The sequence below is a fragment of the Pinus tabuliformis genome, chromosome 7 (genome assembly GCF_031772625.1).
Source record: "Pinus tabuliformis cultivar Carrire ecotype Pingquan chromosome 7, CPIR1, whole genome shotgun sequence".
NCBI lineage: Eukaryota > Viridiplantae > Streptophyta > Pinopsida > Pinales > Pinaceae > Pinus > Pinus tabuliformis.
The window spans coordinates 433,895,230-433,908,629 of record NC_142293.1 but is presented as its reverse complement, the minus strand read 5'-3'; the positions used below and the strand labels follow the sequence as shown (position 1 = coordinate 433,908,629).

General features: G+C 32.4%; 1 protein-coding gene across 1 annotated transcript; it reads left to right on the top strand.

Annotated features, from left to right (window-relative positions):
- Nucleotides 1-9,089: 9,089 nt before the first annotated feature.
- On the top strand, nt 9,090-12,805 carry LOC149247820 (uncharacterized). Its single transcript, XM_089458299.1, has 2 exons — nt 9,090-9,402; nt 9,995-12,805. Exon 2 carries the CDS (start codon nt 10,024-10,026, stop codon nt 11,851-11,853), a length of 1,830 nt encoding a protein of 609 aa, XP_089314425.1. The 5' UTR covers nt 9,090-9,402; nt 9,995-10,023; the 3' UTR covers nt 11,854-12,805.
- Nucleotides 12,806-13,400: the final 595 nt, after the last annotated feature.

Below are 13,400 nucleotides of genomic sequence, written 5' to 3'. Positions count from 1 at the left end.
TAAAGCACAATTGCCTTTTTTTTCCACTATTAAATTTAATTCTTTTAAATAATAATAAAAATTTATTTCTAAATATAACAATAAAAATACGTTTACAAAGATAATTATTATAATTTTTTAAATAATAATAAAAAAATATTTTTAAAATATTACAATAAAAATGTTTAAAAATATAATTATCAAAATATTATTAATAAATTATTATTCAATAATGTATATTGGTTTTAATGGATATTAACTACCACTATTTTCATTATTATTAATATTTAGTTAATTAAAAAAATTAAAAATATAATGACCTGAATTCTAGTCGTCATCAATTCAATTCACTGATTACTATTGAAAACGAATTTAATAAATTGTTAAAATTAAAAAAATAAATTTATTTATTTAAAAAATTATTAAAATAATAAAATCAATTTTATAAAATTATATTTTTTCGAAATAAGAAAACGCCTCATGCCTATACTCGTGCAAAGGGTACACAGCCTCCGATGTAAGGCAATGTGCTTGAAGTGCGCCAGCATTTTCTAACCATGAATCTTACTTGTATGGGATTTTTTTTTTTTTTTTTAATGTTTATTTATCGGAAGGTTTTGGATAATTTTTATTTTGAAATAAATAATAGTAGAGATCTTAGATTGTATGTTTCTGTGATTTATGATATAATATTTAGATTTTTTGGAGAAATCACATCGATAACAAAGGGACCACGATGAGGAGCAAGATCAACAAACCAAAAATATATAAATCTCAAAAATTCAAAAATGCAACGGTAAATTCCAACCGTCAATAAAAATTAAAAAAATTATAAGAAAAGAGTGTTAAAGATTAAAAATCAAATCAGTTAATTTTTTTTTTTAATATTGAGCAGTAGAGATGTAAAATATCGTTTGGAATTAATAATTATTTTATATTAAATCAATTTAAATAGAATGGAGAAGGGATGAAAAATTAATATTTTTACAGTGATTTTTATTTTTAAGTTTAGAATGAAATATTTTTTTACTCCAGATAACTCTAATAATTTTAATTTTTAATAAAGAGGATGGATATAGATTTAGCCAATTATGGAAGCTTGTTATTCTTGTTATTCACCACTCTGCCTACTGATAATTTGAACTCCAACGTTTTATTATCAATATTTTATTAGACTTTTGTTGGTTGTTGAATCAGTGATATTTATTTCATCCATTGCTAATCTATCTATATATATATATATTATTTTTCAATTTTCTCTCATTTGGCCAATTTTACTAGAAATCTTTATTTTAATTTAAAAATTTCCAATCTTATTTCGGTCACTATTTAGTTCTTAGTTTAATTAAAAAATTTATGTCATTTCTAATTCAAATAATTTTTTTTTAAAGTAATTTTTCAAATTCTATAATCATAAATTAATTCAAAATTATTTATTTTAAATTTTTTAACTAATTTTTTTATTTCATTACATTATTATATTTTTTACTAATTATTGGTTTTCAAATAATTTTTAATTTGCAAATTTAATTTGAATTTGAATTTTTATCTACTTTTTAATTTACTTTTTAATTAATATTCTTTGTTTGACTACATTATTAATTATCGCTAATTCTTAATTTTTACTCTTATTTTTCACTCATTCTCAATATTTCAATTCTTAAGTAATCATTTATTAATTTTATATAGCAATTTTCCACCAATTGTTCATTTCATATATTAAATTACTTAATTCCTTAATAGAATCAGTCAAAATTCAATTATTATTTCTTCTTCATTTTATTTAACTTTGACCCATTCTCTGTATTTCCTTTCTCCTATATAAAAGTCTTCGAGTCCTTATTTACTCATGAAACTCGATGGAGTAACTATCTTGATCTTAATTCTCCTCCTGAAATTTTTAACATTTTTTTACTTCTTTCTTGAGACTTCTGAACTGTGTAAAGACTTTCCCTGAGGTTTCCAGAGGACACTTCACCCATAAACGTCCAACAGTCCACCCACTCCACCCATCTTCAGGGACTAAAAAGCATAAAGATATTAAGCTTAATAACTTATCAGCGTTTAAATAATGAAAGACTGGCATAAGGGTCACTCGAGATAAAATACTAAAAATATTAAAAGTTATTGAAAATTAAAAATCATGAATGATCAAGAAATGGAGGGTCAACAAATTTAAAAGTCAAAGAAATGCATACTCGAATAAATGAATAAACAAATGAGAAATTAGACGATAAATAAGAAGGTATATTCCATTGACAATTATTATTGATGGGTAAAAGTTTTTGAAACTAAGTATAGAAATTTAAATTTTAAATTAAGTCAAAATTTGGAAATAGATTAATATATATATTTATTTCATTAATTTCACTTTTAATAAATAAATAAAAATTCTTATTTTTCTTAAATATTATTAAATAGTTAACAATTTAATTAAATTATTGTAAATAGAAGAATTGTAGAGTACACAAGAGAAAGATTTATAAACCAGTTTATTTATAATAAACTAAATATATATATATATATATATATATTTCAGAGAGAAAATCATCATGGATTGTATGATGATTTTCTCTCTGAAAAATATATATATTTAAATTAATGCCCTAAATTATCTCTCTCTCTATATATAGTATTGAGTCAAGCCAAATGATTTTAATATTTTAATACAATTTTTTTTTAATTAATATTATTTATAGGATTAATAGCTACAACTATTTAATTTAATAAATTTTAATTCAATACTAGATAAATAAGTCAAAGTTTGAAAAAATATATATTAATCTATTTTCAAACTTTGACTTACTTATCCAAAATTAAATTAAAATTTATTAAATTAAATAATTTTAACTATTAATTCTATAAATAATATTAATTAAAAATCTCTCTTAATTGGAATATTAGAATAATTTAACTAAACTATTAACCATTTAATAACAGTTAATTTTTTTTGGAAATTCCTTTATTTATTAAAAATAAAATTAATGAAATAAATATATATATATATTTTCAAACTTTGACTTAATTTAAAATTTAAATTTCTATACATAGTTTCAAAAGTTTTTACCGGTCAATAATAATTATCAATGGAATATACCTTCTTATTTATTGTCTAATTTCTCATTTATTTATTCATTTATTGCGGTATGAATTTCTTTATTTATTCATTTATTGCGGTATGCATTTCTTTGACCTTTAAATTCGTTGACCCTCCATCTCTTCACCATTCACAATTTTTAATTTTTAATATTTTTTCTCCAGTGACCATTATGCCAGTTTTTCATTATTTAAAAGTTGATCAACTATTACAATTAATATCTTTCTGCTTTCTAGTCCCTTAAGATGGGTGGAGTGTCCACTTAGATACAAAAACACAGTTCATATCATAGAGTCTCAAGCAACATGAATAATTGTGGAAATCTCCACTCTCAATTTTTTTTTTAAATAATTTAACTGATATAATTTATATTATATTTTTAACAAAAAAATTTGTTAAATTAAAAAAATTAAATGCATATTTAATGATATTTTATTTATTAATTTTTTTTTTATCAAAATAAAATAATAAATTACAAGTAATGTTTTTTTTCTATGTGGTTGAAGATTGACTATCACTACTTTCATCGAATATTTGTACCAAGTTGATTCCCCTTAAGAGATCAGGTTGATCCACTTGAAGGAATCACTTTGTGTCTGCTCAACAAGGGAGCCTCACCCCAAGAGTGTCAAGAGAATTGAACCCATGACCCAGTCAATAACAATTAACTATTAAAATTAAACCATACATAATGTTTCTTTTAAATGAGAAAGGTAGAGATTTGTATTATTAAAAATTATGGATTACAAAGCCATAACCTTTACATATTCCAATCTTCCTCACATGTTTGAGATTGAGCACATAGGATGGCTCAATCCAAACCCTTAAATGAGTTCCCCATGACACAAAAATTATAGCCCCTTTCCAACTAAATATTTTCCAAAAAAACCCCAAATACATACACATTTACATTCCATCCACTATAATTTTATTTTGATCTAGTTTGACTTCTTGTTTTTCTTGGAGAATTTTTTTCCTTTCTTCCCAACTTGAATCCAACTCGCATTTTCTACAAGTTTTGTTGGATCTTTCTTTAGCAACTACATAATATTATTCTTGAAATCTTCCTCATCCACTTGATTTGCCCAAGATGTTTCCTTTTCAATGAGATTCCTTGTGCTTTTCAGAGGAATTCGTCTTCCACGAGGGTTTGTTGCTTTTCCATAAACTATGCATTCAAGGAATCCTTACTGGCAACTGGAGGATCCACATTCGTAATCAATTTTTCCTACTTAGCTTCTGATTTTGCGGTTGTGGTTTCTTTGTCTGAATTTGATTTTTTCTTGCCTTTTGGTTCTTTCTTGTCCTAAAGCTCTTTTTCTTTGAATACAATATAGTAATCACCTTGTGCACCTTTTCACCATTTGGGCCTTGAGGGTTTTTTTCGATCTTTGTTGTCCTAAGAGCGCTTGGGGCAATTTTTAATTACATGTTCATTTCATAGCATGTTCTACACTGAAATGAGATATTTTCATAGTCAATCTCTTTTTTTTTGGACAACTACGATAGAATTTTCCCAGCGCATTCCCAATGGAGAAAAGCGATGTGTGATTCCCCAAATTGGGGTTGTAGAAATTGATGTCATTACCGGGTCAAAAGCGAGAGTCCAAGGATGCATGAAGAGGCCAACACTCCCTCAAAACCATGGCCAAGCTTCATAGATAAGATTCTCATCCTCAATATTATAAAAGACCACAGTGAAGAAACCCCGTGCCATGGGGAAATATTTAGCTTGTTTGTCAAAAGGGGCTTCCATGTCTCAAAGATCCATTTTTGCAAATCAGCCAGCCATGGCCAGTACCCATTAAACCTGCAAACCAAACCATTCTTCGAACAAAAAAAATTCACAACAGAAAGCTTCCTCATCCACAAGAACATTAAGGGAAGACATTTCTTGTACCACCAAAAGACCAGAACCAAACTTCAACATAGAGCTATACGAAAGCAAAGAAGAGCTAGCTTGACCGAAAACTATACCTGCAAAAGAAACAAATTTATTCACCAAATCACAAGAATTCTCTAACGACCCACCCCACATTTAACTGCTTTTACAAACCCTCCAGGTAAATGTGAAACAAAGTGCCACTATGACATGACCCAACCTCCTAGCTCCAATTAAGGAAGTGGGGCCTACAACTAAGACTTACTGACCACAAACTGACATCCTACAGGGACTACAAATCACCCAGGAGCTGAAGAAACACCCCAGGTGGTCAATCCCTCAATTGGAAATTTGTTTCAATGACATAGAATCCAAATTGCACCCTTGACACTGGTTGCATGCGGTTAAAGGTCTCCAACCGCACTCACAAGATTTGCTCCATATGGTTGAAGGCCTCCAACAACACTCACAAGCCTTGCTCCATGCGATTGTGACCTAAACTGCTTAGTTTAATGTCTGCAGTCTCGAGATTTGAGTCACAATCCCAGGCCATTGCCTAGAACTTCCTGAGACTTTCCAAAATGACGAAAGACTTAATGACAATGCTATTCATACAAAACTTGAACAAGAACTTAACCTAACCAAACCTAACCATGATAGTCATATCGTCAAACATATGGTAAACATGTAAGTTACATGTAATGAATGCATATCTGATCATAGGAGTTTGAAACTTATCTGAGAATCACCAAGAAGGTCTAATTCCCTCTCATAATAGTTGCAATAATACTTGTTAGCCCATGCATTCATTAACCACCAAATACTTATCAAATCCCAAACAAGTCATAATTAGAGTACATTACAAACCATGCTTATAACCAGCATATAACCAACTTTAACCATGACAAAACCACCATCAAATCATCATAATAACAAGTACAAGTGTTCATAGATTACATTAGGAAAATAAATCTTATTAACTTATGTAAAAACCAACCAAGTCAGGGACTTCTATGTGCCACCCGACCATAGATTGGGCTAAACCAAATCTTTCTTTCAGCCAATCACCCATGTGCCATATTCTAAGCTTGAATGTGGGATCTCACGACATAAACAACTAGGGCTTCCCAAAGATTAAACCACCTCCACCCTCAAGCTACTGTGAGCTCGCCAAAATCGATCAAGAGATCACAAAGCCCAAAACAAGCTTGGATGCCTCAGAGTTTTTTCACCAATACCTTGAGGAATTTTCCTGTCTCTACCCACCTGTCGAAGGCTTCCCAAAAATTAAACCACCTCCACCCCCAACCCTTGGGAATTTTCTTGAGGCCACCTCACCCAGTTCCAAAACCTTTTGGCAATCGAAAGCTCAACCAAGAAAAGAATCCCATCACACCATGGCTATCCAGGAAATGACAAAGCAAGGTTGCAACAATTGTCAAACCCAACAAGACCCATACCAATGACAACAAATGAACCAAATAAACTAGTGCATGTACCATGCATTAACGCATCAACTAGGAAATCACACATGCAACCTGTTACCTGCAAAATCCTTCCACTGAAACTCCTTGATCCAACCTTCCTTACTTGTCCTTTGCTTTCCTAGTCCTTCCTTTGCCTTCCTTTCTCCAATGCTAAAGTGCTCCAAGAAAACTGTAAGTGTGCAAGAGCATGAGAGAATAGAGAGAGCTCCAAAGTTGAACCAACAAAAGCTAAACTAGCAAAAGATGTGAACTGACTCTATGATGCCTTTTATTATTGAGACTTCTATTTTCTTCATTTTCCTTCAATTTTTCTCCTCACGCAAACCTGTGCCCTTTCATCTCCCTTTTCTCCTATTTTCTTTTATTTTCATAAATAAATGCCAATTAATGTCTCTTTGCCTTTGCCAAATGTCTTTTCAAATTTCTTTAGGCATAATAAACCAAAAGTGACACCCACTAGGATGTTTTGCCCAACATTCAACTTGGAATACGTGTCTCATGACATTGGTCTTATTTTTCGTTTATTATCCTTTATTATATGAATTTTTAACCTTTCATCTCCCTTTTCTCCTATTTTCCTTTATTTTCATAAACAAATGCCAATTAATGTCTCTTTGCCTTTGCCAAATGCCTTTTCAAATTTCCTTAGGCATAATAAACCAAAAGTGACACCCACTAGGATGTTTTGCCCAACATTCAGCTTGGAATACGCGTCTCATGACATTGGTCTTCTTTTTCGTTTATTATCCTTATTATATGAATTTTTAACCTCACTCTATTACAAATTCACCATTGAATAATTTATAGTAGAGATCTACAAAAAAATCTATGCAAACAATGCAAAATTTGAGTGACTAGAGTAAAACCCTAACTGCCACAAGGTTTCAAGCTCCTTCCCTCTCTCCCTAAACAATATGTAATGTTACTAAATATTATGGAAAAATACTAAATAATGTTACTTAATCATAAATAATATGAATATATATTTCATGGAAGATTGTGAAGTGTTTTTAAAAAAATAAATTATATTTAAAACTTTCTCACTGTCTAACTATTCACCCCCACGAAGAACTTGCAAATTTAAAATAATAGAACAAAAGTGATTAATTATTGAATTTTGAGTTATTAAATATTAAATAATTTATTTATTATTATTATATTTAAAATTAGATTAAATTATATATATAATTTGTTATTAAAGAAATTAAATTAATAAAAAAATCTTTAATTTGTGTTTGCATAATTATTTAAATAATCAAAATTAAATTTATAGGAAACTGCATTATTGTTGTACTTATGATTAGAGGAAAAATAAATAAAAATAAAGAACATGCATTTGCTAGATTTATTTTAAAGGAATGTTAACAATGGTATTAGAGGTGTGTTCTAGATTGTCTTAGAATCAACAAATTTCAAGTTATGAGTCTTTTTAGTTAAGGTCATGATTTTGGCATCTATGGTTTTGAATTATACTTGCATGCTATCAAATTGCGATAATATTTCCTAGTAAGTTTCATTCCTCTCCATCAATGCTTTGCTAACTATTTTCTTTAACTACTAGTATAGGTCCACTATCTTGAGGTGTTTGGTTTCCTTGACACAAGTGCTACCCGTGTTAGGTACCCATTCTCTCATCTCCTTATGAATATCCATGCCATAATGAATCACCCCTCCATTGTTGTTTCAATCTCGTTTTGAATATTTAGTGAAATTTGCCCCTAGTACATCTTTGCAACCTCATCTGCACCTTGCCAAGCTCAGTGATAAGCTTGTCTTCTCCCTCCACACCAACCTCTATGGCCTTGTTGACTACAAGGCATGGCAAGTAGCTCTAGCGTGAAGGCCACAAAAATGTGAACCCTCAAAACTATGAACCGAGAAATAGAGACCCTTTGAAATGTGTTTTTTACAATTTCAAATACTACATGTAAGTTGATCCTAAACTTCTCAACCATTAAAACAAAAAATGTGCCAGAACTAACTACCAAATACATAAAAAAAACCCTTTAAATCAAAAACTTCTTTAACCCAACATTAATAAAACAACCAATAATAAAAACAATAATTAAAATTTAAACATATCCTCTTTCACACTAACCCTCATCTCTTTAACATATACTATTAACCATAAACCACATTGCCAGGGTAATTTTGCTTTCACTCATCACCATAAATAACATGTAACGTTTACAGGTCACACCATAATCAACCACCTAAACTCTCTATTCCTAGGTTGAGTTGACGCTACCCCATCTCTTAGGGTATGCTCACATGTCTAACACCCCATTTAAAATTATATATTTTATAACGCCACATTTAAAATTAAATCTTCTATAGATTATAATATGTATTCTAACATATTAAGATTAAAAGATTATGTATTCTAACATATTAAGATTAAAAGATTGATTTTTGAAATAAGGGAACATTATAATATGTATTCTAACATATTAAGATTAAAAGATTGATTTTTGAAATAAGGGAACATTCTAACTATAGCAATAACTTTGTAATTAAATTTCAAGTTTATCCTCAAGTAGATTACTTTCTTTCCTGTCTGCCTGACCAGAAGGAAACAACAGGTAAGAATCCACCGCCCACTTGACAGCTGTAAGTAAAAGATGGTTTAAAATTTTCAAATGACGTTAAAGCCTGGATGGAGCTTTTGGAACAGAAAATCCTGCCCGCTGATATGGTTTGAAATATGTGCGAATGGTAGATGGCAAGGCTTTAGATGGTTTTCACGAGGGTTTTGAGGCAGATAGAGTTGTGTTGAAGATAGAGGTCAGGTGATCGATTACCTCAAAGGATTTTCTGTTTTTAGAGGCAGGGCAGATGGTTTCTTTAAAGCGAGGGTTTATTGCCATAAGTGTCTGCAAATGCATTTGATTTATTTTGTGAAGGAATAAACGCTCGACGGTTCCAGATCTTCCGGTGTTCAATAACTGTGGTTGAAGGTAAGTCCAGATGCTGGTTTTCCCTGTTTATGCTCTTTATAACCGTCTTGATATTTGCATTTTTTTAATATCATTTTAATTTTTAAAGTTTTGCTGTATGAAGTGCATTCATGGATGTCATGACGGCTTTTTTAAGGGTTTTCTGGGTGTCTGAAAATTCTCGTTTATGTCTTTTGACTAATTTGTTCCCATTTGTTTGACGTTTGAAATGTTGAAACAATGAATTTAAACCAAGTCTACCGTGCATGAGGATCCCCTGTTAAACCTCTTTTTCAGTTTATCACCAGTTCTCATCGTATGCTTTATTTTTAAAATTTCATTGAAAAGAAGCCTCACTGTGCATTCTGTAAGATTTGAACCCTTACCAACCTGGTTATGTAATTTGCTGCTTACTATTTGGACCAACCGTGGGAATTGGGTCGGTTCACAATATGCTATGAAGTTGCTACAATATTGATAATATTCATTAGAAAAAATGGCAAGGTTGAATTGGGATTCTTCTTGGATATTAGGCTGCAGATATTAATCTATTTTGCTGTTCAAGGAAATAAATTTAATACCTTTCTTTCTTTTCTATCCCTGCCCATTTTAGGTCTTCTTGTGACGCGAACTAGGGATTAGATGGCTATGGACGCGGATACTCGAAGTTCATCACAGAGCAAGCGGTGTCTTGTGAAAAAACTGGGATCCGGTGATGGGAGAATTCAAGACAAGGAAATAGCACTGTTAAGGTTGTGGCTTACTTCTCAGAAAGAATTGAGTGAGGAGGATTTGAAGAAAATTTGTAAAGGTGTATTCTACTTTATTTTGAATGCTGATAAGCAAGCATGCCAGGGTGCTTCTTTCGGAAACCTGCCGTCTACTGTTGCAAATCTTGACTTGAATCTTGCACAACACTATTTCCAGGCCTTTTTCATGAAAATAAAAAGCGAATGGAGGGGTGTCGATCTTTTCAGGCTTGATATGTTTTATCTTTTACTTGTCCGCATTCTTCGGGGCATGTTCTCTGTAGTTGGAAGTAATGGTTGGGATTTGAAGCTTGTAGATGGATTCTTAGGGGGCATGACAGAAAACAGTTTACTAGTTGTAGATAAGCTGCCAATTCAGAGAATGAACTTTCGTTTTGCAGATGGATATCTTAATGAGTTTCACTGTGTTTTCCCGGTCCAACTAGACACTTTCGTGCCTATGACAGAGCCCTTTTACTCATTTTTTGCAAAGGGTTTGAGTAGGTTTCTGCTGAACAGAGTAGACGATAATGTATTTTCTTGCTTTCTGAAGAATAGACGAAACCTCTTAAAAATTAGGCAAGAAGGACAAGATGTTGATGACAAAGTGGAAAACCTTGGATCAATTGCTCTGTCGAGCAGTCTCTCTCAGCAGGTCACATTTCCTTCTACCTTGCAAGATAATGAAAAGGTTCTGTACGATTCACAAAGGGATTTCAAAGGCCTTAGTAAACCTTTAACTCCATCTGGGATCGTGATTTTGTTGGAGAGCATTACGAAGATGAAGATATTCCGTAATATATCTGCAGAGCAATCAGTAGATAGCAAGGCTCTTTCTATCAAAGAACTACCAGCAGATTCTGTTTCTTCATTTCACAGACAGCATGTGAATAAGACAGAGAGCATTGAACAAACTGGTGAGGAGGTTCAGAATGAATTTGACTCATTTGAAAATAACATTAGTGAAAGTTTGACATGGAAATGCGATGGACAAGCAGCAACTGGTATTGTCAAAAGTTCTGAAATGAAATCCAACTCTGAAGCAGAAGAGATACAGGATTTTCAACGTGAAGTAACCTTCAAGTATGCATGCAGTTATGGAGATGCAAAGAATGAAGTCAATGGGGGAGAAAGATTGGAACTTCTTGATGGAGAGTCTGGTGATTTGAAGATGACAGATGTTACAGTCATCTCAGATCATGAGCAACACTTTGAGGAGACCGTTCTTGCAGAATTGGATAATTGTACTTCACCAATACCTTCCCTGTCAGTTCCAATTTCTCCTCTGCAAACTGGATCTAAGAAAAGGAAAAGGCCGCAGAGTGGAGAAAATGAGCTTCCTGGAAGTTTAAGTCCGGTAAAGTATGATGAAAATGAAGAAGAATTTGTTTGTTCTGATCTGTTAAGCGGGGTTACCTCTACTGGTAAAAGTGGACAGAGAAAAGTGAAGAGGGTAAGATTCTCTTTAAAGAACAATCTGGTATGGAAGCCATATAGTCCTTTGCCCCCAGAGATCCTAAGGGTGCCTCCATCTGCCACTCCAAGAGGGAGTGCACTGAAGAAGGGAGTTCCTCCAGGACCAATTTGTATCATAAAAAACTCTCCAAGGAAAAAACCAGCCCTAAGGCAGAGGTCTGCGTCAGTTCGTAAAAGTCCGAAGAACACCAAATCTGCTTCAGCCAGTTCAATGGTTTTACGAAGTCAGCGACCAGTTGCTCGGTAAATTAGATGTAAAATACTTGCATCAACAAAATATAATGAAATGGATATCTTTGTTGATTCATATCCATAATGTGTTTAACAAAAAGAGTTCCTGTAGTGAACCCTCTGTGGCATCTGGTCTACATTATTATGCTTGCCTTGCCAAAGATTGTTATTTTATGATTCTTTTCCTATGGCATATGATGATGTACGTAGACCGGAAGTTTCCCATGCAAAAGAGGTTGAAGAAAGGTCCTTTGCTCTGGCAAGTTCTAGGGAGCATCAGAAGGGGGTTGATCAGGCAGATTGTTCACTTCGTGCTTTCTTTGTTTTGAAAGGCCATAACAGCAAGCGGGAAGCAGACAACTGTAGAACGATTTTGGGAATTTAGAGACCACGAAAATGCCTCAGGACACTCGAGGGAAGAGATTGGACATGTGTCTCTACGAACATTCCGGAATATTGGATTAGTCATTGAAGGGATAAGTCATCTTTATTTCTGATTCTTCTTGTTTCAATTAGTTTCTACTGACCTTTACCACGGCCTCTTGATACATCTTGTTCCGTTTGGATTTTGTCGGTGTACTCATTGTTTAGCTCAGATCTGATAGTGGCCCTTCATATTAGTATTGAAAACAGATTCAACTTGGACAATATAGTGCTTATGGTAAACCAATATGTCCAGGACTATTTGACGTGATGCTGTAAGATTTGCAGAGTGTGTTGTGTTGTAGTGATAAACAAAATGTGACTTGCATTTTGCTCTTTGACGAATTTTTCCCGAATACTGTTGTAAATAAGGTGAGAATCATCTCTGATTTTCTTCTCAACTATGTTGCACTTTCAGCAGTGTGTTAGATAAGATGGTACTTGCTTTTACAAGTACCACCAACTATGTTGTAGTTTGTACACCTCCAAAATGTCTTTGTAAAACCTGCTTATTTCTTATACCATTTGGTCTCTTTTCTTGCCCATTTCAGTGTCTTCATTGAGGTCTATCAAGCAACATGATGTCCTTGATAATTTTTTGTATCAGATTCGGTTTCTTTTCAATTTTTGGGGGTGAACCCAAACAAGTTCAATTCAATTCATGTGAGTAATGAATGATACCTAGATGACATGTAATTGTTCAAGCAAGATGGAGGTACAAACTTGACATTACTATTATTATTCCTACCGCTAATAGAAATGATCGGGTCATTTCTATTGTCGCTGTTGGAATTCTTTGAAAAGGCTGATTCCTGCTAGTTATAAGTTATGTGATCTGTATTTACTCTTCTTTATAAAAGCCTTGCTGCGCCTAATATCTCTCTGAAAGCATTGCTATTGTACCAATTCCATAAACTTGGTGTTGTTTGTAGATTCATTTGGCTGTCCTAATCATCAATTTCATACATTCTAACAAGTTGGCAGGACGTTCATAAGAGCGTCTAGCCTTTAAAACAAATCCCTTTAACTTCATTATACTGTCTTCCTAGATTTGCCCCATTTTGCGTGCCGTTTCTGTGAATATGACCTGTTGCTTGTACTAGATGTTTTCAGTGAATGGAATTTATTGGTTCTATATCC